This window comes from Taeniopygia guttata, chromosome 10 (genome assembly GCF_048771995.1).
Source record: "Taeniopygia guttata chromosome 10, bTaeGut7.mat, whole genome shotgun sequence".
NCBI classification, from domain to species: domain Eukaryota; kingdom Metazoa; phylum Chordata; class Aves; order Passeriformes; family Estrildidae; genus Taeniopygia; species Taeniopygia guttata.
In genome coordinates this window covers 10,816,318-10,840,938 of record NC_133035.1, presented here as the reverse complement: position 1 = coordinate 10,840,938, position 24,621 = coordinate 10,816,318, and the positions used below count along the sequence as shown (strand labels likewise).

Genomic DNA, 24,621 nt, shown 5'->3' with positions numbered 1-24,621 from the left:
TCCAACTTTGCATTCAAAATCTAGAATGAAATCCTATGAAGGGTACATTTTTTTTTTTTAAAGCAACCTAACTAATCTTAATCAAAACTTTAAAGGAACATTTCACGAAGATGACATGGGCAAGCAACTTTTATAAAAATATACTGTATAGAAACACAGTTGGAAAATTGCATAGAAAATATCCTTTTATTTAAATTGAAATAAGGCACAGTTTTACTAGCTATGGTTTGGCTGTAAAAATGAACTCCTTTTTGATTACTTTTATGTTATTAACAGTATTTTCCATAAAAATATAGGTGCAGGGATAAAAAAACCCTTTTACACAGAGTGGGAAACACTCTATTGTAAAATTTCACCAAATTTACTGTAATTCAGCTTCAAAAATTCAAATGCTATTTTAAATCAGGATCCCACATATTATTGTCCTCCAGACTGTTCAGTGGCTGATGCTGTGCTTTCTTCATTTCCTGTGTAATCCAGGTGTTCCATCATCTAAAAAAGGAAAAAGAAAAGGGAAAAGAAATGTCTCTTCATAAAGAAATACTGCTTCACCCCATTGATCTAAAGTATTTGTTAGCTAAGAGAAATATAATTATAACATGTGTTAGAGTGCATTTTAGCAGCATACATTTAGGAGGTCCTCTATAGATCAGAAAAGTATTTAAGCCAAATAATCAAAGCTGTATTAGCTAATGCTTTCCACTACAAAACGATTCTCCAACCAAGGACCCGAGTCCTCTACAAGAAAATAAACTTGTGAGTCAGAAGTATCTCAATTATTAAATACAGATAACAAGAAGACAATTGGGATTAAGCAAATTTTTCAAAGATATGGCTTGCAAAACTGGAAGTAGACTCTAGTATCTTACCTGACATCTACAGAATTTAATTCAAGCAATAGCTTGAACAGAAAACACTTTCTCTTTTCATGGCTGTAAACACCACCTACATTACAGTTAGTCAAAACTAACAGTAGTGGTCACATTTCTTTGTAAATTTTCCTTTTATTTCAGAAAGGATAAAGGAAATGGAGCTGTAAAGTCCTGCATCAGGAGAGAATCCTAACCAGATTACTATATAGACTGACTCTACTTGCCATTGATGTAACTGATTAGATTGCCTGAATAACTTAAAACAAATTTGTAGTTGTCCTGACTAAAAAGCAGCCTGTTTCCCTATCACTGTTGTATTGCTGGAGGCAATGAAGGTTCTGGTTTTTCCTCAGGGACAAGGCATTGAATGAAGGAAATACACGTGTTTGTTAGTGTGACAAACTGACCATCAGTTTGAGGGCTTCAGAACTGAGCATACTTAACAAGAGGCCAAGAACTGGACAGTCTGGGTAGCTGACAGCCAGAGACAGAAGACACAGAACTAGTACAACTAATGCTGAAAAAACAAAATGTGCCAACGAGCTCATATGCCCGGGGTGGCAGGATTATTAGGGCAAGAGATAATGTTTTAAGCATCAAAGGGTAGGAAACCCTACTTACTTTCTTCCATAGTGGCATATCCATGCTCATTGTGTGGATTCTGATCGAAGCTGGACTGATTTCCACACAATTATTTTCTTGTCTTACTAGCACGTGCTCAGAATCCTTGCCAGGACAAATCCAAGCTCTGAGACTGCTGTGTTGTACACACTTTAATGTGGTATTATTCCATGAACAGGGTAAAAAGACTTGTTCCATTAACTTTTCTCTTTTTCTCTAGTTATGACCCAGGTCTGTGCCATTCCTTCTTTTACGCCACTGGAATTGTTTCATTGAGAGTACACAAACATGCCTTATCAAAAGCACTTCTGCTTAAACAAGCTGTTTCACAGTCCAGCCACACCAGCACACTGTGCAGTAGACCAAGATGACAGTTCCAAAAAACAAGTCAGTGGGATTTGGGTAAGGTTTAGGAGAGCCCAGTGGCCAGTATCAATCTAATACCAGAAAAGGTCTTCCACAACCCTCCCTTCATGTTCCAGAATCATGACAGTAAGAACTAAGGCAGGTACCAGTCTTGCCAAAGGACTGAATTAGAGCAGCAGCACACACGCAGTCCAGCAGTGAATACCCAGTTCTTGTGCTAATGACAATCTTGAGTGTATTTCAGTATATCCAGCATTTTCCCCTACACTGTGACCAAAAATCCACATCAAAAGTCGCCCAAAGCAAAAGACTCCTTACAATTATAGAACTCAAACCATCCCTTTGAATGAGGATTAAAGTATTCATTTCCAGGATAAAACAAGAACAACCTCCCCCCACAGTACCATATTACATCAAGTCATGCCATATATCTTCCTTCAGCCTAGAGAAAGTAATTTTGCTAAGCATTTTTTTACAGTCTTTTCCTATGCAATTGACAAAATGCTTCTAGAAATCAGAGTTAACAGTACTTGCAATAATTCAGTATTCCAAAGTCAAAGATTCTTCTGGTAATCCTACAGCATTAAGCAGCAAAAAATGTTCTTTTTTTTGTACAAATGCCGGAGATTGCACCTGTATTTAAATTTTTATGTCTCCACTTAATAATCAGATTTTGAAGTTAATTTTAAAACCAAATGCCTTGTAAAACTCTAAGGGTGTTGGGGGGAGGGTGTTTATATAAATGTTTCAAGCCTAAAAGAACCACCCCACCCCATTTTTAATCTTTCCTCCACACAGAAGAACAGCCCACAACTTAAAGTTGGGGACAACAGGTGCCTCTCTAAAAGAACAAGATGGCATTTGAGCAGCTTTGTCCACACACATATCTCCACTGTGGATTCTCTCAGGACAACCCCTCCCTCAAAGCCTCCACAGAAGCTGCAGGAATCTTTAAATAACCAGCTGCAAGATGAAGGCACCTGCTTCAAGCCTGACAAAGCTGTTGTTTTAAGCTAAGAATGAGGCAAAGCAATCTGTACATTGTGAAGAGCTCACAAACATTACTGCAGTGGAAGAGACTCAGAAGCTTTGCTCTCACATCTGAATTTCTGACAGTTTTTAAGGGGGAGGTGTTAAGACAGCTTTGTAACGAAATCATTTTTGTTTAACCTATCTACAAACATGGTGAACTATTAAAAACTAAACCAGCAAACTCAACCCCCAAAAAACCACTTCCACCAGAGCCAAACTAGAAATGGCAGTACAAATGTACCCTCTCTGTAAGAGCACATAGTACCTATGTGCAGAATTGCTTGCAAGATTCATGGCAATAATGTTTAAATAACCAGCTGCATTCATGAAATTCTTAACAACTCCCAGTTTTGATAAATTTGCAAGTATCTAAAAATGTGATTATAAAACTTACTAAATAGCAGGTGCATGCTGTATAATATGCCAGTGACAAATCTGTTGATTTATTACTTCAAAGACAGATAAGTGCTAAACACTTCAAACTGACAAACTCCAACAAGTTTCAAGACTACTCCATGTAGAAGACTTCAAAGTTGCATTAGGCCACTAGATTTTTCATGATTTTGCTAAGATTATTTCATAGATTGCACTGATACAAAAACCAGTATTCTAAAATTAAATCAATAACTGGAAAATAAGTATTAAATTAATTTATCATGAAGGCATCCATGAGGAGTATAAGCAATCCAGAAAGCTAGATAAACCTTTATTTTACACTTCACAGCAGCAATACTGCCAGTTAGGTGGCAGGAAAGTAAGTACATTACTCTTCCAATAAATCTCTGCACTTCAGTGAATAGTTAAAATGTTTTCTGTGCAGCAACTCTTTACAGCTCAAGACTACCCCATGAAAGAGCCACACAGAGCATAACTAGAATTTAAGACTGCCTCATTATGCAGAAACAGAAATTACCTCAGCTATGAATTATGGGACCTCAGAGCTATATTGGGAAGTCAAGTATTTGTCATACGTATAAAGCAGAAACTAAAAAAGTGATTTTAACCGACCAATTCAAGAACTCGAGTGTGCACAGCAGGACAGAAGAATTCTAAGTTATAAAAATAGTCTGGCCATCTGCTTTTAATTTGTACTCAATCCCTCCCACTTCCTAATATCATCTTTAGTTTATATCTAATTTCTTTATTATTAAGGCTTTTTAATGACATTTAAATTGTTAAAGTACACTTTCTTAGAAGAAAGAAGCTAATGAGAAAAGTCCTTTTTACTTGAGAATTTAAGACACAGGCGGAATTCACCATCTCAAACTGTCTTCAGAGCAGACACCCTGTGCATTATAAATAGATGTATAACTCCAGCAACTATAATTCAAGATTATATTTAAATGCTTACATTCCACGAGAAGCTGAAATTTGAAAGGTTGCACTGCTCTCTCAAGCTGTGTGGACAGCAAAAATAAAAGCCATCAGTGTGAGCAGTGGGGAGCTGCTGCCAAGAAAGGTCAAAGCTCGCAGCAGCCCAGATGTGCTGCGGCGGGGAGGCCCCAGCGCAGGCAGTGCAGACAGGACAGCATCAAGGACACTGTGGAGCAGGAGGATGACACAAGGCTGCAGACATGATCACTAAAGGCAAATTTATAATGCTCAGCATTGTAACAGGAGACAACAAAATTGTTGTTTAGCACTAAGCAGTTTTTCACATCTACGCAGTGACAGAAAAATCAGGTGAAGGAGTGCAATATAGGTAACAGAAGAGGAACGAACACCAACTGCAAATATTTGAAGACAGTCCTAGGGTTTAGGAAGCTAGAGAGTAGAGAAGCATACAAAGCCTGCCTTCAGGCTTAGGAATCACAGCTTCATTGCTACTTTATACTATGTTTGCCTGCACTCCTTTAAAAAAACAAAAACCCCAGAAGACCTAAGTGTGAATACATATTTGTATCTTGTCTTCAGTTCTACCCTCTTTTACCGAGTAATTTATACAAAATTAAGAGGTAGATGCAAAAAAGACTGAAAAGATGAAGCAGAAGGGGAAAAAGAAGAAAAAAGAAACTGTAAGACGATTAATAAAGTTGCATTAAAAGAAGTCCATAATCACACCTTGTAGCAAAGGCGTCCTGGAGGAGTCCGATACCTAAATAAAATTCATTCCATTATTAAAAACATATACAACAAAACCAACAAAAAAATCAGAAAAACACCAAACTCCAAAAAGGTAACTAATGGACTATTATTATGAAGTTTAGTCACCTGATGCACTGTACATGCTCTTCTACCCCTCTTCTAATGACACTCTGCCAGGTTTTTCTGTTCCAATGATGGCAAAGCAAACCTCTACACAAGTCTGACCACCCTTGTCAACAGAGCAGCTCTGCCCAAGCCTCAATCACTGATGTAGCAAAAAAATTGTCTTCTGACACCTTTCCATTTCTTTCCTCCTCAAAGTGAGCATTGAAAGTTGGAGATTTCAACCCTAGAGCTGTGTGGGTTGGGGCTGTTCGGGGTTTTGTTTGCTTGGATTTTTTTGCTTGTTTGTAAGTTCAATAAGTACAGTTCAAAATACAGTTTTAGATAAGAAGGACAACATATGAGAAAGTTCAACCCTGCAGCTTTTCAAGAGTGCAACTTGAATAACAGTCTCTGGGAACAAAAGATTAATATAAAAATATTCTTCAGAAAGTTATAGAAAAATATAAATTAGTAAAGTTACACAGAGTTCAACTGCAGTTGAGTTGCAACTCAGTTACACAGAGCTCAGTTACAGAGAAGTCTAACTCAGGGATGGCAGAGCTGGGGGTTGAAATCAACATTTTAAATTGTGCTAGAAATGAAGTAATCTAACTCAAAACAAGCTGAAGTTCAGAGTAGTTTTAATCCTTCAGTAAACCAGTTGAAAGGACATGAAATAAACTACTATGGCAACATAATTCTTTCAAGTATGAGTTTTGCACCAAGAAGTACAAGAAATTTTTGTCACTGAGGAGACCTGCCAAATTTACTTAGGCCAATCTTACTCAGAACTCAAGTGAGGAAAATAAATTGTGTTTTCCCCACAACAAACCCAGAATTACCGGGCTTTATAAATGTGATTTTGTTAGAAGAGCCAACAGTCACCAATTTATATATAAATGCACTGTAAACCAAATTCATTCTGACCTACAGAAGAATATTTCTATCCAGTGGATCTATGAGAGGAGGAGTTTATTTTGTAAACAAAAAGACAGGGTATTTAGTTAAAGCTGAAAATCTGAGAATTTCATACCTAAGCCAACCTCCAGCTGAAGCAGGTGTAGTGTATTATATCAACAAAAGGTAGCATTTTGCTGCTAATACTATAGGAGCTGGTGTCTGTAGTTTTACAAGAATTACTCTTGACTTCACTGACCCACTTGAACTTTCCAATCCTGAAAAAGCAGGAGCTGTTTCTATCCCCCATGAACGTCCCACCTTTTCCCAGAACAGACTATCCAAGCTCAACATGCCCTAGGTATAGGTGATGGTCAATTCAAACAATACTGAACTTAGGTCTCAAGCAAAACACAGAGTAATCTTGAGACTGCTCTGTCTGATGATAAATGCCAGCTCACAGGGGTTACTACCCAGTTACTACAGCAAGTCACATCAGGGAAAATGTGCACGTGCCAACAGGTGAGATTTTAAGAACTGCAATTCCTGGGTAGTGTTAGACATAACCAAGGGGGAAATACAGACTATTTAAGGCAGTGTGCCCACAGTGTGTGCTGTGATAGAAAACAGTTACACAACCCAGCTATTTTGTTCCTCAACACTCCATACAATCCCGATGATGTAGGCCATCAGTAATGCATGGAAAGTTTCTAAAGTTCTAGTTGATCACAAATTTTTTGGAACTGTCTCTAATACAGAACTAGTGCAGTTTGGATTCTGCATGCTTAGTTCAATGACTCATGTTATACCACATCAAGATGATAGATGGGGGATGTTAAAATACAAGAAAACATTTCAAAGCAGATAGAACAAATTACTTTTCCTCCCCGAGTACTGAACCAGCTATTTATCTCCCTTGAGCTTTTTTCTGCCATGTCAACAACTAAGACTGAGATTTTCTAAGAGTAAATACTACTTTTCCTTATCAGTTCCAGAAGATCATAGGAAACCTTGCAGAAACTGGGCTGCAGATGGTCTATCACCAAGTTCTCAGAGAAGCATATACCCAAAGGAATTAACAACAGAATACTCAAGGCCTCCAGCCTACCTGGTAACTGCTTCCTTTCCAAAACTTCTTCATCTCTTTGCGCCTCCAGGCAACGAGGGAGCTTGTGATGAGTGTACATGGTACAAGATAGAGAAGCGCAGGCTGCCCCATCTTCATTAGTGCCAAAACGACAAAGGTCAGCACCATGCCAACGGCATAAGCTGTAAAAACACATTCATACATACACAATCAAGAACAGGAGAATTTTTAGGTTAGGTCAATAATTTAGTAAGACAATTTCTTTTTAAGCAGTATTTTCCTTGTTGATGTAACTGAAAAAGAGACACAATAGGCTGCTCTATATTTGGAAGACTTCTCAAAGCAACTTAAATGCCATAAAGAATAGTCACCTAAAGTACAAGTAGGCACACTAAAAAGAATTTCTGCAGAGATTCTTGACAACATTGAACCTTACCTGAAAAAAACATCTAGATCTGCCATTTAAAAAAAGCTACCATGAAGAACAACCATGCTGAAATATCAATTTACCTATTGTGCAGGAAATGTAGTATATAGAAGATGATCTTGTCTGAACATCAAATCTTCGACAATAGGCAACCAGAAGCCCTGGAAGAGGAAAAAAAAATTTTAAAGGAAAAGGATTAATGAAATGTTTAGTCATGATTTTTTTTCTCCCAGATTTTCCAAATGAAATCAGCATTTATAGTAAGACTTCCCATTATAGTATTTTATCTTCTTCCAATATTTTTTCTGTAAAGGCAAGAACCAGTCTAAGAAATCTTACAGTAAATGTAGAAAAAACCATAATGGAAATATGAGCCAAGCAAGCTTGGAATTAGAGGTTTGGGGTTTTCAAGCAACCTAATTACACTGTGCTATTTCCAGCTTTCTAACACAGAAGTGTAACAACCTATTTTTAATTTCTTCAGTAGGATTCTAATGCTCACTCTTAACATTCAGCAATTTTGCCTGCACATTCTCCATTAAAGTAATTTGCTCAGGACTCCAATTATGGCCAAATTCAGTTCCTCTGAGAAAGATGGAAAAACTTGGAAAAACATTTTACATTACCTCACCTCTAATTACATAGTCTAGGATACAAAAATCCTACAAAGTCACAGAATATTTGTTTTCTGTGAGATTTTAATGAAATTTAGTTAATCCTGACAACTGTATTTACCTACAGGACTTGCATTTACTCAATCCAGTACAGTAGAAAATAAAAAACCTTTCACTATTTAAGTATTCTATAAAACAGCAAGCTTTCTTCTACTCTGGCTTTTGTTGTATTCTGCACTGACTGATCAAGGCAAACTGCTGCATTTGATTTAGTAATTACCCTGTGAATAAACTCTGTGAGTCAGCTAAGAATAAAACCCAAAATATTTATTCATAAGTTACAGTTACCAAAAGCATTTGCTCACCTGGGACAATAATGTCTCCAAAACCCAGCAATGAAAAGGGCAAATCACAGAGTGTCGATGCAGAGTGTTCAAGTCTAGGCACTCTAATAACCACGGGTAGCTGGAAAACATTATTTCAAAAGCCACATAAATCTCATCTAGAGCATTATGGTGGTCTGGATTTTTTTGGTTGCTTGAATTAATAAACAGTTTAAATATAATTAATTTATCGTTAATGCAGACTTCAAAATAGGTAGAACCTGAAGTAAAAACCAGAAACCAACATAGAAAGTAGATAAAGCTTAAGGCAACTGGTAAGCTGGAATTTCAGATTTACAAATAATAGGCACACACAAAAAAAAAAGTTAAAACAATATTTAACCATGTAATAGGAATAACAAATCTGGATTATTAACCTAACTATAGAATATTGATCAATGATATCCAGGCCCTAAAGAGAAATTTGGACAGTAAGTTTTCCCCAAAAGAACAGTCTTTTCAGAGGAAATAATTTAAAAATCCAGTATCTGAAATACAATCCTTACTTTCTCATGGGGAGCTGAGCGTTCAGTAGGGACTTCCACCAAGTTTCCATCACTCTAGGATCAAACCCAAGTCAACAGGCATTTAATACTTAAAAGAAAATAGCAGAAGCTGGCTATATTTTGTGAGAAAGTTATGCTGAAAAGCACACTATGAATTAGCTACACAGGGTCAGTACTTTAGTGCTGGACATATTACAACAACTGTTCATACCTTTTCACTGTTTCCAAAGGGACCAGCTGCAACTTCAACCATTATACTTGCCCCATTCTGAAATTAAAGTTATTTTTCAAAAGTTAGTGGTTTAATGAACCAAAACTTTCATACAATATTTGCAAAAACTGTTTGTACCTCCACTTACAACTCAGGGTTGGAAAAATCCTGAATATCAAAGGGAATGCTCCAGTACTGTACAGTATTATACTGTATTGTTTGACAATAAAAACATGTAGTCCAGACTAAAATATTGTTAAAAAACCCAAAGCAACAAGTCCACTAGAAGTAGCTGGAATTTTAGACAAAAACATGTCAGCTTTTTCTGCCATGAGCTTTCTGCTTCAAAATAAAAGTAGGTTAACACTTGCACAGAGTTCATACCACACTGCAAGTGATCACTGCAGAAAGTACAAGAGCATATTCCAATAAATGGGTATTTAAAGCAAAACAAGGAAAAATCTGGAGTGCAGTAATTTCTCATGATCACACTATCCCTCACACTACGTGGGGATGGTTTACTTTTGACCATGTGATTGCCATAAAAATTTAGGCCACTGTTGTCTTACATGGGAAAAAATGGAAATCAGCTTTTCCACGTTGAGAACACTGCAAACACTGACCTGTTAAACAAAAATATTCTCCCTATGCCCAGACATTTTTGTTCTTACAGTAAATTCACAGACATACCTTTGTGATAAATGGTGTTATGAAGACAAAAAACACGTCATATAGAAGAAGGAGGCCTAGAAGTATTACACAGGACTGGCAAAAAAAAAAGAGAAGAAAAGATTACTGTGGGTTTTCAAGTATCACTCAGCTAGATTCTGGTACCATTACAGTACCATGTGTTTTAATCTGGCATACCATTCAGAACAAGATTAGTTTGTTTTAATAATTATTAAAAATGGTAAAGATTATGTTTTTTAATATATATTTCTTACATATTGAAAACCTACTTCCTGACAGTAAACTTGCAGATTCATGGCAGTAGAATATTTTCTTAAGGTAAGCAAATTACAGTACCTTAAAGTTGGGCATTTTCAGTGTTTTAATGAAGTTTAGGCAGAAAGCAACTCCCAAAATATCTTGCAAAATCCAAGCCCACCTAAAAAAAAAAACCCAAAACATTTTTACAGGTTGTTCAAACTGCTGCTAGAATCTAGATTTTTCTAGAAATAGCAAGGAAAATTTCTCAGAAAGCAAGAAATTACTTTTCAGAATTACTGCTACCAAAGCCACAGAAGTCCTAGTTTCAAGATGGTCAATTTATACCAGCCTCTGGTCATAAACAAGTAACTGTGCTGGTAATAGCTGCAATAGAGTTCATTTTCTTCATCATAGCTGGTAAGGGCTATGTTTTGGATTTGTGCTGGAAACAGTGTTGATAACACAGGGATGTTGTAGCTACTGCTGAGCAGAGCTATTCCCTATGCTATCTGCACCTCTTTTCTTCCGTGGCAGTCATTAGCAATCAAGCTAGTTCTTCCTCATCTTCATAGTTTTTTATAACTTCAAATTGCCACACAGCTCATTTACATTGCTTTGTTCTCTATTACTCCCATGCTTGTTAAGCTTCAAAATACTTTCATGACTTTTTTGAAATTGGCACTGGAGTTTAGAAGGATGCTGTGCTCCAGGATTAGCTGTATGCTGGGAAGTTCATTAACACCAATTATTCACCTTACTCTTAAGTCAGAATGCACCACTTACCTATCCTCATTTCGAAATACTGCCCAGACAACAGCTGCTGCTGTGCAGAATATAGCAAGAAAAATAAGCCTCACTTCAATGGTTTTGTTGGAACATGTAATCCTAAAAGAAAATAATTAAATTAAAAAAGAAAACCTGCAGCAGCCAAGACATATTCCTGTGCTATCACACATCCTTAAACTGACAAGGTGTTCTCAACCCAACTCCTCTGCTGCCTATAGCACAGTACTTGCTCCAACCAGGATCAAATGTGCAGGATCCTCCCCTTACAGAGCTCCTTGATTAATAAAATAAGCACATATGACAGACAACTAGAATTTTGTAAAACCAAGCTCAGACAGCCAACCAGAGCCTTTCAAACTTTATTACAGAATGCTTTCAAATAAAGGTAATGGAGCAAATCTACAACCATTTTAACTGTTGATTATGCTACAGATACCTTTAATATTTATTAAAGCAGCTTGTAATTTTCTTTTGTAACTATCCCACATACTAAAACCATACAGGAAACAATTTGTCAAACTGTTCTCGTATTTTCATGCTGCCTTGAGTAGCAACCAGAAAATACCCAGAGGAAGCCTGTCATTTTTAATAAAAGTGCACAATACCTGCACTGCCCAAATGGGATTTGTCCTATTAATGCTGCAAGACAGTTGTACAGACTCATCGCAGATGCCAGGCAGAAGACTGATATTATAACATAAACTAAATCAAAACAATGAAGACAGGAATCAGTGCCAAAAAATAGAAAACAGCAAATAAACACAATAACATACATTTGATATTTTGTATTCAAGAGTGTCTGGACTGGTACTGGGTGATGTGGTTTAAGGGTCACAGTGACAGTACTGTGTAGACAGTTGGACTGGATGATCTTGAATGTCTCTCTCAACCTTGAGGGTTCTATGATAAACTGCTAATAAATAGAGAAGTGCTCAACACTCATTAGAGACCCCAGACAGCTGAGTAGAGAAAATACTGAATTCTGAGTGTCTCTGCCATGACAAAGTCCTCATCAAGCAAAAACTTGACTCAGAGGTATCACAATTGCTTTCTAGCCAGATCCTCACCAAAATACTAAAACCAAACACCAAACCCCAACAAGCAAAAAATGCTCCCATCAAGCAAACTCTAAACACTACTAGGTTGTCACTGCCATTCTCCCGAAAACATTGACATAAATAATGGGTTTTTTTTGCTCATCATTTGTCACCTCTCTTCCACATGACTTCATTCAGAAGAAGCACTGTCAAAGCAGTCTTTGTAAGACAGCTGAAGAAACCTCTCCTTTAAGTAGCAACTACATCCTTTCAACCCCCAACTCACACACAGACAGAATAATTTAAAATGTTATATTCATTTTAGTTTAGAAATCTAGCTTTTTAGACTTAAACACTTCATAATATCATGTAGAAAAGAAACTCAAATGAGATCATTAATTGTTTCTTACCTAACCATTTGTAGAAGAAATAAAGTAAGACCAGCATGACACAACAGATGACAACAAACAAGATAACTGTTACAGGGGTGAAAGTCACATTTTCTTCCTTTTTCCATCGGGTTTCTCTCTCCCCAGGACTTGCTACTGCTTTCAGATTCTCACTGTTTTAAGAAAACAAACACCTCAGATGACGGATTAAAAATGTTTTACTATGGCCAAAATTGATATTATAGAACATTTAGACTGACAAGGTTTCAGTTTAGTCCCTCATACTACTATTAGACTTAAACCCACAGAAAATTGTATGGTTATAGTTCAAATTTCTCTCAATTTTTAAATGAAGATAAGCACTTCCAACTTAGCACAGATCACAAAGAAAAGATTCTTAACTGTGCTCCTTTCCAGTGGTGTGGTAATTGCCAACTTTAAGGGAGCATCCCCAACCAAAACCCTGACCCATGTGAAAAAAGTAGTACTACACTCTTAAACTGCTTTTCAGGATGCACACACCGAGCTCTATTAGTGCATCACCTCTGATTAGAAAATTTATTGGGCTAAATGTGGAGAATCTGATAAATATGTCTACAATAAATCAAAGCCATAGGTATTGCACACTCTTAAAACCTCATCCAGACATTAAGTGTCTGCAAAACCTATTCACGCTAGCAGAATGAAACTAGCTAAGTCTTAGTTCTTTTACTCTTACACCTCAAAATTACAGAGTAAAAGAAAGAGAGGTGGTGTGATTGGGAATTTTCACTGGGGGTAAGATTTCTCTGCATACATACTCCATATTTACACCTCACCATGCAAAATAAGGAGATTTAAATTGCTGTGTTTGTTCTTTGAGCAGAGAGCCCTTCTACTCTTTAGTACAGACCTAGTGCAAATTGCCCATCAGATAGCTTGTTCCTGAGGAATTCCAGGACCTACCTACCCAAATGCTGAATTCAGCACCGAAACAGCAACCTTCAAAAGAGAGTAACCCACAGGAGCAAGGCACCTTGTTAGATGAATCACCTTCTCAGAAGACATGCTTTTAATAAGCAGCTTTTTTAAAAAAATAAGCTCACCCTAGATTTATGAAAGAGCACTTTAACTAGTTTAATAAATTACATCTAGGTATTTTTAATATGGGAGACAGCACCACATTTTGTTATTTTAGCATTCAGTGCAGCCACACCCTGAAGCATTGCAGGGTGAAAAAGAAGTATTATCAGATCCAGCCTTTAAAAAAAGAAACATACACACTTCCCCTCCTTCTACTTCTTTAATCTCCTTAAAATAGCTAATTTGTATAACTGTGGGAAAAAGGAAGCTGTTGTTATCACATACAGTCCTCTCCTTGTTGTGCTGGGGAGCAAAGCACCAGAACACCGAGACCCTGAAGGTAGCAACACACATTTAGCCCATTTAGCATACACAGCCACCCAAGAAATACTGCAGAATAATGCCATGCTCTCAGAGGCCAGCTACAGACAGTTTAACCCCAGAAATTGATCTGTTTGTTCAGTTTAAGCACAGACAATTCTGTGCATCACTTAAAGCTGCACACCCCTCAAGGACAGTGCACAAACCCCCAGTACCCCTTGTTTCCCCTGCCTTTGCCACTTTGTGCACTGCCACTCCCTCTTCCCTCCACAGGGACTGCTGCTGCCTCCTTGTCCTTGCCCAGTCTGAGAGCTGCTGCCGCCCCAGCTCTGCTCTCCACCAGATAAAACAAAAAGCTGAAGCAGATAAGCCAGGCTGGACTTTATCTGGAGCCAGCCATACAAGCAAATTGTGCTTCCCATTGCTCATAGTGACAGGAGTGCTGCACAGCCAGCTGGGATGGAGCAGCTGTACAGCTCCTATCAATACAGACACCACATACAATATGTATTTACCTCCCGAATCACTGTGCTTGAAAGGCGTAACTAAAATACCTAATTTCTATTGTGGGTATTGGAAAATCATAATGCTAGTTATAGAATGTTTGGTAATTTGTCAAAATGTTAACTCATGCCTCCTCCCAAGAGCTGCATTATCCTTCAGGAACTTTTACAATCTATGCCTGAGGTGCCTTAAAGACCTCTGGTGAGTTTTCAGAGGTTACAGTGCTCAAACATTTCATGACAAAGCAGCTAATTGCACTTAGGTCTTCTAACTTTTTAACTACCAGCCTAAAAGAAAATAATTTCTCACTGATCATAGTGACAGTTTTCACAAGCTTTGCAGTCCACGTAATTTAAGCTATTCCATTTAACCAACTTACAGTTCTGCTACTCCACTCCAGTAGCCTCCCAGTGCCACTGTAAACACAGCAATTAGGAAGATGACAACCATACTGTAGTCAAACTCTGGCAAAGGTGGTGAATACAGAGTCACATTGACTTCTTTTCCAAGCACCTGAAATGTAACATACAAGTTGGTTCATAAGGAGAACAAAGAAATTATATTGCTTATTTTCCAACAAGATGTGCATCATGATTTCCTACTCTTAATCTACACAATCCTGAGAGGAAGTTTTCAACTCACTGCACAAGACATGTCAGATGTTTGCCAAGAAGCAATGCTTCCTATGCTACCCTTCAGGATGGTCAGGTTTGGAAACAAATCTATTACTACTCCTGTGTAAATACAGAGATAGCACAAGAGAAAATGGTACCTCTCTGCATTCTTTCCACACCTCTGAGAAGTTGTGCCTCTAGCCCAAATGCCTCCCCAAAATACACCAAACCGTCTGCTCTGCAGGAAAGCACATCTAACTCAATCACAGGTCCACTGAGGTATCAGCAGATCTACCTCTACTCAGCTCAGAGACTGACATGAGGCTTCAGACAGAACGCAGGGACAGCTCAAGGTGGCTGTTATTTACCAACAGCTTAACACAAACATGTGTTGAGATGAATTCAAATTAAAAGAAAGCAATTTCACACTGTTTAACAAATTTAAGACCTAAGGAAAAAAACCAATCAGCTGAAGTACGCAAAGAAAAAGGGAGAGAACACTGAGATGTAAGTGGTACTGAACTGTATAAAAATCTTGAAAGCAAAACCAAGGTGCTTGCCATTTGACTGAAAGGTGAGATTTAAAAAACAAAGAAAGGATGAAAATTAGACAGGAAATGGAAAGTAGCAGGGAAGACAAGTTTGCTGTTGCCGTTAAAGTAACTCCAGACATCTAAAATAATTGTGCAGTGAGAACAGACTTCAGAGATGCAGAAAAAAACCCCAAATTTGTTTACAGTCTGCATGTGAGATAAAAGCAAGAGAGAGAAGAACATGCCAGACAGGTTTGGCTTCAGAAAGATCAAACTGGCACTAGAAAAACGGAATGGGAAGCCCAGTGGTTGAGTGGAACACAGTGGCCACAGATGAAGAAAATTTTCTAATTACAGATAATAACCTTTCTGCAGGCTAAAGAAGTCACAATCATTCTTTTCGCCTGAAGTTATGGAAGTTCAGAAAACAAGGAATAAAATTAAATTCCAGTGAAACACTGCAGTTGTGTGAAGTGCAACATAACATTAAAGGTAAAAAAAAAAACCCTATTCAAATTACAGCATCCTCTATGTGAAAAAAACCAAACAAACCCAAACATACACCACCAAGAACCAAAAAAAAAAGCCAAAAACCCTAAGAAGCTTATACATTTTTAGTATTCGGTTCCAATATATCTTAATCCAGTTTTTCCTTTAACTTTCATAAATCTTACAAAGTATAATTCACATTAGAATACAGAGCAATTGTTTCCTTTTGCGCCTATCATTCCTCTCTTCAATAAAAACTTCCTAAGTCTCAACTTCCACCACACGGAGCACTAGGATGAAACAGACTGCACCAGGTAGCACACCTGCAAGAGAGCTGTCCACTGACTAAAAGGTTTGTAACACTCTGTTATTGCTATCAGAACTTAACAGACTTGGCTCTAATGGTGAAGGCTAACAGAGATTATTTACTTGTCAAGTAAAAAGAATGCTTATACAATCTACTTGCCCTCAGACTGGTGCTGTCTCTCTCTTCTAAATAAAAGGAGGAAGCTGGAAGCTTTAAAGAGAGTTAAACAAGAAATGTAACTGTAGTTGGAAGTGTACATTGGCTGCTGGATTCCAAACAGTGCATATAATTCCAAATAACAGCTGCTAGTGACATGACAGAAAGCTTTAGCAGAAAACTAGAGCAGAAGCAGGAACGATCACTTGTAGTCTAGGCTGTGTTCCTCACTACTTTTATGAAGGCAGTCTCATTACAAGACAAAAATGAACTATTTGATTCAGCAGCAGTATGAGACATCACCTGGCACACCAACCTACAGCAGAGGTGCTTTGGTGAGTTACTCCAGCTTTACAGAAGTGATTCCACATCACACCACTCCAAGCATAACTGGGCAATAAAGAAGTGCAGAGAAGATCCAGACCTAACTTGCCCTAGTTCCTGTTCATGTTAGTAGGGCATCCTAAAATCACTCAAGCAAGCAAACAACACTTATCTGACTGAAGAAACAAATCTGAAGACAGAAGACAACCTGAACCCAACTAGAGCACTTATCAAGGCTGTGGCAGTCTGAAGACAGCACAAACCTTGTCATGTCAGTGCTCAGCAAGTGCCTATCTGTAATGACGACAGTAAACAACCAAAGTCCTACCAATCCAGGCAGTTTCAGTTTGCATACTTACCTAACACAACCTCCCATGGCAGCTCTGAAGATTAAGAGCAGAAATGGTGACGTGAGCTTACGAAGTTAACTCAAGAGCTAAGACTACACAGTGCTAGCCTCTGCTATCCCCAGAAAAGCATGTGCAGCACAGCTGCTGCTTAGCAAACCTATTCAACACTAAATAAAAAAACCAAAACAACAATACTAAAACAACAGAAAAGGCCACACTGAAGAAAAGATACTGTTTTCCTTAACACCCTGTGCAATATTTTGTTATCCTAGCATTACATGCCAAGGAAAATAAACTCCAAATACTCCCAAAACAAACTCCCCTGCCTATGAAGTGTAGGAGATAGCACAACTGCTGCATTTTAATAACATGCATTTGGCATCTCACCAGCAGAAACTCAGACTACACTGCCTAACTACTCTTTAGCTGATGCTGTCACACTGTACAGAGGGAGCTCATCATCTGGGAAAGGCAAAAAATATCCCTCCTCTCTTAGGAATGAAAGCAGGATCTAAGCACATTCAAATCAGGCAGACATTCAGACCTGACCTGAAATTAACCTGTTTTTTCAAATACCTAAGTTTATACAACCATAACATGCTGAACTTCTGTTACTTACCAGCTGCATATCTACTATGTCATTATATCTTATAAGAGCAATTGGAAGAGTCACATCTTCAAAATCAGTCTTGTTGTCTGAAATAGCAGACTAAAAGAGAAAGTGTAAGTGGTAAGCATGTTGAGCCTATTTACAAAGTAGGTTAGATCCCTAAAAAATTAGATCCCTAGAAACAGATTATCCTTTCAATTTCAGTGTATTTGTAGAAAGATAAAAACAAAAGAGCTCATTCATCACCCTTTGCAAAGGATTAATAAAGATATATGTACTTAAACCAGATGATACTTCCAACACATCTGGATTCATACAGCTCTTGTGTTTTTATAGTATTACAAGGGATAATCAAAATTGGTTTTAATTTCTACACTTCTAAAACAAGATGAACTTTTTGTGATAATCACACAAACTCATAAACTGTACATATTTGTACATACACTTTGTATCTGCAATGGAGAACAAAAAAGCAAAAAAAGATCTTGTGAGATCTCATTATTTCCAGTTTTGGATTACATTTCCCTAGCTTATTTTTATCACACAGGTCTAAAACAGTATCACCCAAGCTTACATGGAAGTCAGAATGCACTAAAATTAGGGAATGATAAAGACAAGTATTTGCATTCAGAAACGTGTTTGAAGATACAGGAACATGTAAAAATCCAGCTCTGTAGCTCCTCTGAGCTGATGCAGGCCAGCATTGCACAGCCCCAGCAGCACAGCTCTGTGAGGAGGTAACGACTTGTGCTGGAATCCCACATGTGCTCAGGGTCCTCTGCTTTGGGGGCTTCTCTCAGCTTAGCCTGCACAGCACTGCATGGGATCAAAGAGACAAGACACTATTTCAGTGCAGAAGGAAACTGTTTGTTGTAACTCACCAGCCTAGATTTACTGGCAATCAAAAGCATTTTAGCACCCAAACTTTGTGCAATTCTTGCTTTCTCCAAGAAAGTGCAGTTTCCTCTCATCACTACAACTGCTTTGTCTTTCATTAAGCCAGAAGGAACTTCAGCTGAACTGCAGAGGACTGTAGAAGTCAGGTTTTCCAGAGCCCTGAAAGTCTGCAGAGAAAGAGGAAGGAATGTGATTAAAATAGGATATTTGATATTACAAATTAATTAATCCAGATGACTACATCACTATGCTCTTTAACTGGAGATTTGCCAGGAAGAGGTGTAACAGAAAAGAATAATTCAGGAATATAAAGTCACAGCAGCAGTGTCTGCAGCCTGCAGTAGTGAGGGACATTTAGAGCAGCATAGAGCTGAAACATTCTGGCTATTTCTAAGTGTAATTTCACAGTAGTTGGTATTGTAATTTAAATATAAGAAACTGATTACACAGAAAAATCACCTGCTTTCAAGACAAACAGTACATCAAACTGATGAGCCAATATAAAAAAGGTTCAGAAATTTACCAATTTTTGTTAACAAATAAACAGAACTTTAACTCTCAAATATAAAACCTAGACATAAGGATAATATCCGAAGGGAAAAAAATTAACAGGATAAAATTAATACATAAACACATAAATAAATAAACAATATACAAAGCTGGTTCTAAGCACAGAGTGAGTATTCCCTTTGTAAACTCTAGAAGCCAACTCTTTAAAGGACAGAAATGTTCACTATAGAGTTTTTTTTGGGTGATTTGGGACATAGGGGGCAACATGAACCAAAATGTTAAATATTGAATTTAGCATGTATTTAACTCAAAAATTTGAAGACCAGTTATAATTGACTGAAATTCATACTGCATTCTAGTTTTCTTAGAATGTATGACTACAAGCTACTTACAGCATTGTCCAAGGTTTTTGGAAGAGATACCCAATTAGAGTTGTAAATGATGCAGTAATCCTTAGTTACTGGAGGCACTCCACTTCCAGAGGCATGCAGGATCCCCTCATCAGCAGCCACCTGCAATAGATCACAGAGTTCTGTGCTCCACCAAGTTTAGAATATCAGTTATGCAAACATTCTTCTAAAAAGCTGATGAAGGAAAAGACCTGTTAGGAGAAAAGGAATTTACTAAACTCATTACTTTACATAATAATTGATTCCATGAGAGATGGGGAGCTTGAGAGCAGGCTGGAAATCTAGTAAGAATCTAATTACTATATAATGCTGCTTATCCTCTTTGCAAATACAGTGTATTTATGACATGTACAGTTCATGTCACCAAGCAGAATACCAGCCAGAAACCAAAGCAATTCAGATTCTCTATCTTGTGCCTCCCAAAAAGTGTAACATTTTACATGGAAAGCAAATAGAAGAGTACATGGAAAAGAGATTAAGTTCTGGAGACTTCCTTCCTCACAGACTCTAGAATTTTCCCTACTAATAAAAGTAGGGGATTATATGTATTACATATATGCGTATGTAATATATACATATACACACACACACACACATATATGTATCATATGACAATTCCCCAAATATGTTTTGTCAAATAACTGTAAACACAAAGAGACCAACTAGTATACCTTAAAAAGAATTTGTGTAGTCAAGGAAATACTTGCGTTTAAGATTAGAGTGACTCACATAATGATTCCTGTTATTTACAAATACAGCTGAATTTTAAAACTTCTGATAATGTTAGGAATGTATACTTCTCCCCAAGCATAAATAAAGGTCAGGTATCTAAGTGGATAAATGAACAGGCTAAAGATTAGGTGCAGCTACAGCTAGAAAGCAATGAAAAGAAATAAACATTATTTGCATCTCCAAAAAGCATCCTAGTAAAAAACTGGAAGATGTTCTTATTTTAACTGTCCTGAAATTGACCTCAATAGAAAGAAGCATAATAAGAGTTAAAAAAAAAAAATTAAATCCTGCGACAAAATTCAGATTTATATAAAAAACTACTAATATATTAACCTAGCGATAGGCATGGGTATGGGGGAGAAGCCCAAACAGTTAGATACACAATCTAACTGCTAAGCATTAACAGTGCTAGAGAGGAATTTCTCCTCAAGCTAGAAGATCTGTATTCTGCAGCAAGAGAGAACTGGAGAGAAAATAAAAGCATGTGACGATATTGTTTCAGAGGTTTATGTCTGCCTGGTTTGAATAGCAAAAAACCTTCTTCAGAGGAATCCATTATATTGGCCCCAGCGCATGAACATCTGCTGGGAGAAGTGTGTCAAAGGGCCTGAGCACATTAACTGTTTAATACAGAACAGTTCTTCAGCTGTCAGCTGAAATAAATTGGTCCATGATTTGTGATCAGTACAAAAATGATCAAGCTTCTCTCTTAAATGCATTCACCTAGAAGTACAAGCTAACAGTGAATTAAAAGTAGACTTCTAACAGGTGCAAACCCCAGAGGTTTACATCCATTAAAAGCTCTTTCTGTTTCACCAAATAGAATAATAAGTGTTTTCTGGGTTCCAGGAAATCAAGTGTTAATGCTACACAAGCATAAATCTACCTAGAAGGAGTGATTACTTGCTTAGACGATATGCATGTTTTGTTTGGCAAGCTTTCCTTCTCTGGGGATTAATCAGGCCACACATTTCATCCTCATGAGGTGGAGGGAAGCAGGACCTGAGCATGACGTGCACCCACACCTATTCATTGCTGAGCTCCAGAGACAGCACTTCAAAGTTAAAAATTAAAAGAAACACTACCTGATAGGCCTCATTTGGTACATCCCCAGGGAAATCCTCTTGCATCTAGCTAAAGTCCTGTTACTTTCTAATGGCTTCAGTATCCTTTCACAATAGACCAGGGCTACTGGTTTGGGTAGGTGGCCTTGCAGTCAGCTGTGCCACTGAAGAAATCCTATTCTCAGTATACACGCATTTCTCACCGAGCACATTTTCAATGTTGTTACTTAAGAACAAGACTAAATGTGTGATCACAAAAACATCTCTTGAAAAGATTAACCTGCTTCTCTAGGTTGATTTGCTCTGGCATAAAAGCACTCCCATGGAGAAGAGGCATGACAGCTGTCCTTGCTTTAAGGGGCATCACCATCTCCTTTCCCTTCAGGTTCAGACAATTCCCAATGGCCCTTGACCTCCATACCAATTCCTTCCCATTTCCACCACACAGAATACAGGAAATCAGACGAACCAGTAGACACAGAGACCAAACCAAGCCTATGTTTACAACATCCATCACAATTAGTAGCTAGATAAGACATACAGAAATTCAAAGGTACAGACTAGTGAGAAGGTAGTCTGCATGTAGCAAGTGACAACATAAAACCCACAGAAATATAAAAAGGCAGGGGCAAAAATAGCCATGAACAGAACAACCATCATTTTGTTGTTCTGCCAGTGGCTGTGTGACACACACAAATCGGCCCTTCTCCCTCCCTCCAGGCACTCTGACCCAGAACGGGAGCCCACGCTCAGAGAGGAGCAGTGATCCTTCCCCAAACCCAACTCCCCGTGCTGTTAATGTCAAGAGAATGCTCCTGAGGCAGAATGACCTGGTCCAACACTCATCACTGCTACAAATGCATCTGTAGAGCAGAGAAGGAGGCAGGACACAGGGGCTGGAGTCTTTTAAGAGAGCAGAAGCCCCTTCCCTTGTCAGCAGCAGCAAACCACTGGAGTAAAGGGCAAAAGCACTCTTCAGAAAACCCCAGCACACCCGTGACAGCTACGCGGGACTCAGGAAATGCCACGGAGACAAGCTACTACCCCCAAAGGCATTCTCAAGGTACTAAGAGACTGTGCTGTGCACCTGTTGCTAAGCATATGCAATGGTGACGTCCTACATAGGAAAGAAGTATTCTACATCCTGTTTTACCAAAACTAGATAAATTCTGTTAAAATTAAGTAAAAAAAAAAAAAAAACCAACAACAAAACAATTTCGTTGAACAGCATTTAATGCATACATGCCCTTTATACTGCCTGAGCAGATTATGGAGGTTTCTGACTTCCCCACTGCACTACCGCATTTGGCAGAAGGTGGCCTGCCAGATTTCCACGGCAATGTACACCTGTGGAGAGGGAGAAGCTGCGAATGTGTGCCACACCGAAACCAAAACTGAAGGTGAACGAGACAAAAGTCAGAATACACATACACACTAGCAACTTTCCCCTTTCCCGCATCCAAATTTAAACACCATGTTTATCCACGAAGGCACCCGTGAGATTTGTTATCTCAACTCCCAAGGCGCGACCGGAGTTGGCCCGGCCTGAGCTGCCCGGGCCCGTGGGGGGAACCGAGAGGCCCCGCTCGAGGCGCGCCCGGGAGGCCCAAAGCCCCCGGGCCGCACTCCAGCCCAACCCCGAGGCTCGGACAGAGGGAGTCCGGCCCAGCCACGGGAGACGGGAGCTCCCGGGACCGGCCCGGGGGAGAAAGCGGGCAGAGGGAGCCCCTGGACCGGCAGCGAAGAGCAGGGACAGGCAGCGCCATCCGCCAGGGCCGGCCCGAGTGGCACCGCTCGGCCCCGGCCGGCGCGGCCCCGCGTCCTTACCAGCGGGAGCAGCAGGGCCCAGAGCGCGGCCCGCAGCAGCCCGGCCGCCCCCATCGTCCTCCGCCGGCTGCTCGGGGAGGGGCCTCCCTGGGCTCGGGCTCCGCACGCCCCCGCGGAGCCTTTCACCGGCATTTCCTCTTCCGTCCTTCGCGGCCGCCGCTGCCGCCGGCCGGTCCCGGGGCGCCGCGGGCACGGCGGGCGGGGCGGCGCTGCCGGCGGGGCGGCGCTGGGGAAGCCGGGCGGGCACGGGGCTGTCCGTCCCCGCCCCCGGCTGTCCGTGTGCCCGGGCCGTGTGTTCTGTCGCTGCCGTGCGCAGGGGGCCCGTGGGTGTCGGGGTATCCACGCAGCAGCTCCCGATGTTTTAGGCACTGACGGGCTCACTAAAACTCCTCAGAGCCCCTACAAGTAAGAGGAAACGGCCGCGTTTGCCTCGCGTCTCCCGACACAAAGCAGTCCCGAGTGTTTCGCCTCGGTCCAGCCCTCGCAGAGCCATGGGAGGGACGTGTGGTGAAGATAGCAGGATGTCGTACGTGAGAGTAACAAGTACAAGAAATAGCAAAGTGTGACCTATAATACAAGGTTGAGGAAGCTGCGTTGTTTGCTCTTAAAAACAAATTAAAACAAATCAGAAAACACCCCAAAAAAACCCCAACAACCCAACAAGCGCGTTTCAGAGATTTCGTCAGGTTTCGAAAGTATGAAAAGGGCTGTGATGCGTCAGATGTAAGAACCAGCAAGGATTTCCAGGAAAGAGATGGGCTGAAACAGCTCTGTGATTTACCAGCAAAGGAAGTTGTTCAACATCCCTTTTTTCACTGGAGGTTTTCCAGCACTGGTTCCGCGATCCGCCCCCTGCCCCTTCCCGGGGCCTGCCGAAGAGCCGGCACAGGGAAGAGGAAGGAGTGAAGATAAGATGTTTGTAGAAAGAAGGGAATGTGGCCATGACTGAGACGGCTGAGGTGTGAGGGAAAGGGAGTACGAGAGTTAAGCTCCACTTCAGCACCAGTAAATCAAAGCCTGAAGTGGGTAACTCGTTTAGTTTGAGTTGCTCACAAACTAAGTGTTTATTAGTTATTACTACTGAGGAAGGAGATTCTGGCACGCATTGTTTTTCCCTCTCTGTGCATTTATGAACAAAGGCATATGGAACTTCTCCAGAGAACATTCCCCACTGCATTATGGCAAATCATCAAGAAGCTGTTCAGTTGCTGTAAAAACGGAGTAATGTTTACATACCTGTACATAAGTAGTGTTATGATCTTTTGATGGTAACAGACAGGCTTTTTATTTCACTTAGGGACAATCTACAATTCATCATTATATCAGCAACAAACAGGCTTGTGCATCTTGTAGAATTGCTGACCTGCAAAAGTGCGTCTAACAATTTCATGTGCTTAAACAGTTAAACAGATAATGGCACACTGTGACACAGCTAATAATTAATATTCTATGCAGAACTGGTATTTAAAAAAACAGGCTAGTATTGTCCATCTGTGTGTTTCTATTCTGGTGCTGTTTTCAGAGTAACCATGACACTTTACGCCAACTACTATCTCTTCTTCT

General features: G+C 39.5%; 1 protein-coding gene across 4 annotated transcripts; it reads right to left on the bottom strand.

The window, feature by feature from the left end:
• Positions 1-167: 167 nt before the first annotated feature.
• Positions 168-23,279, bottom strand: SPPL2A (signal peptide peptidase like 2A). Of its 4 annotated transcripts, XM_041718455.2 has the most exons (17): positions 23,059-23,279; positions 19,418-19,537; positions 18,500-18,682; positions 17,628-17,717; positions 14,615-14,748; positions 12,370-12,521; positions 11,528-11,624; positions 10,920-11,021; positions 10,233-10,314; positions 9,897-9,971; positions 9,207-9,263; positions 8,996-9,049; positions 8,472-8,571; positions 7,576-7,653; positions 7,087-7,247; positions 4,953-4,986; positions 168-492 (listed from the first exon to the last, which is right to left on the bottom strand). In XM_041718455.2, the coding sequence occupies exons 1-17, from the start codon at positions 23,188-23,190 to the stop codon at positions 461-463; spliced, it is 1,683 nt and encodes a 560-aa protein (XP_041574389.1). In that variant the 5' UTR covers positions 23,191-23,279; the 3' UTR covers positions 168-460. The 4 variants fall into 4 exon arrangements, with proteins under 4 accessions (XP_041574389.1, XP_030137625.3, XP_030137621.3 ...); XM_030281765.4 differs by lacking the exon at positions 8,996-9,049 and having other exon boundaries at positions 23,059-23,278; XM_030281761.4 differs by lacking the exon at positions 4,953-4,986 and having other exon boundaries at positions 23,059-23,277.
• Between the last annotated feature and the right edge of the window lie 1,342 nt (positions 23,280-24,621).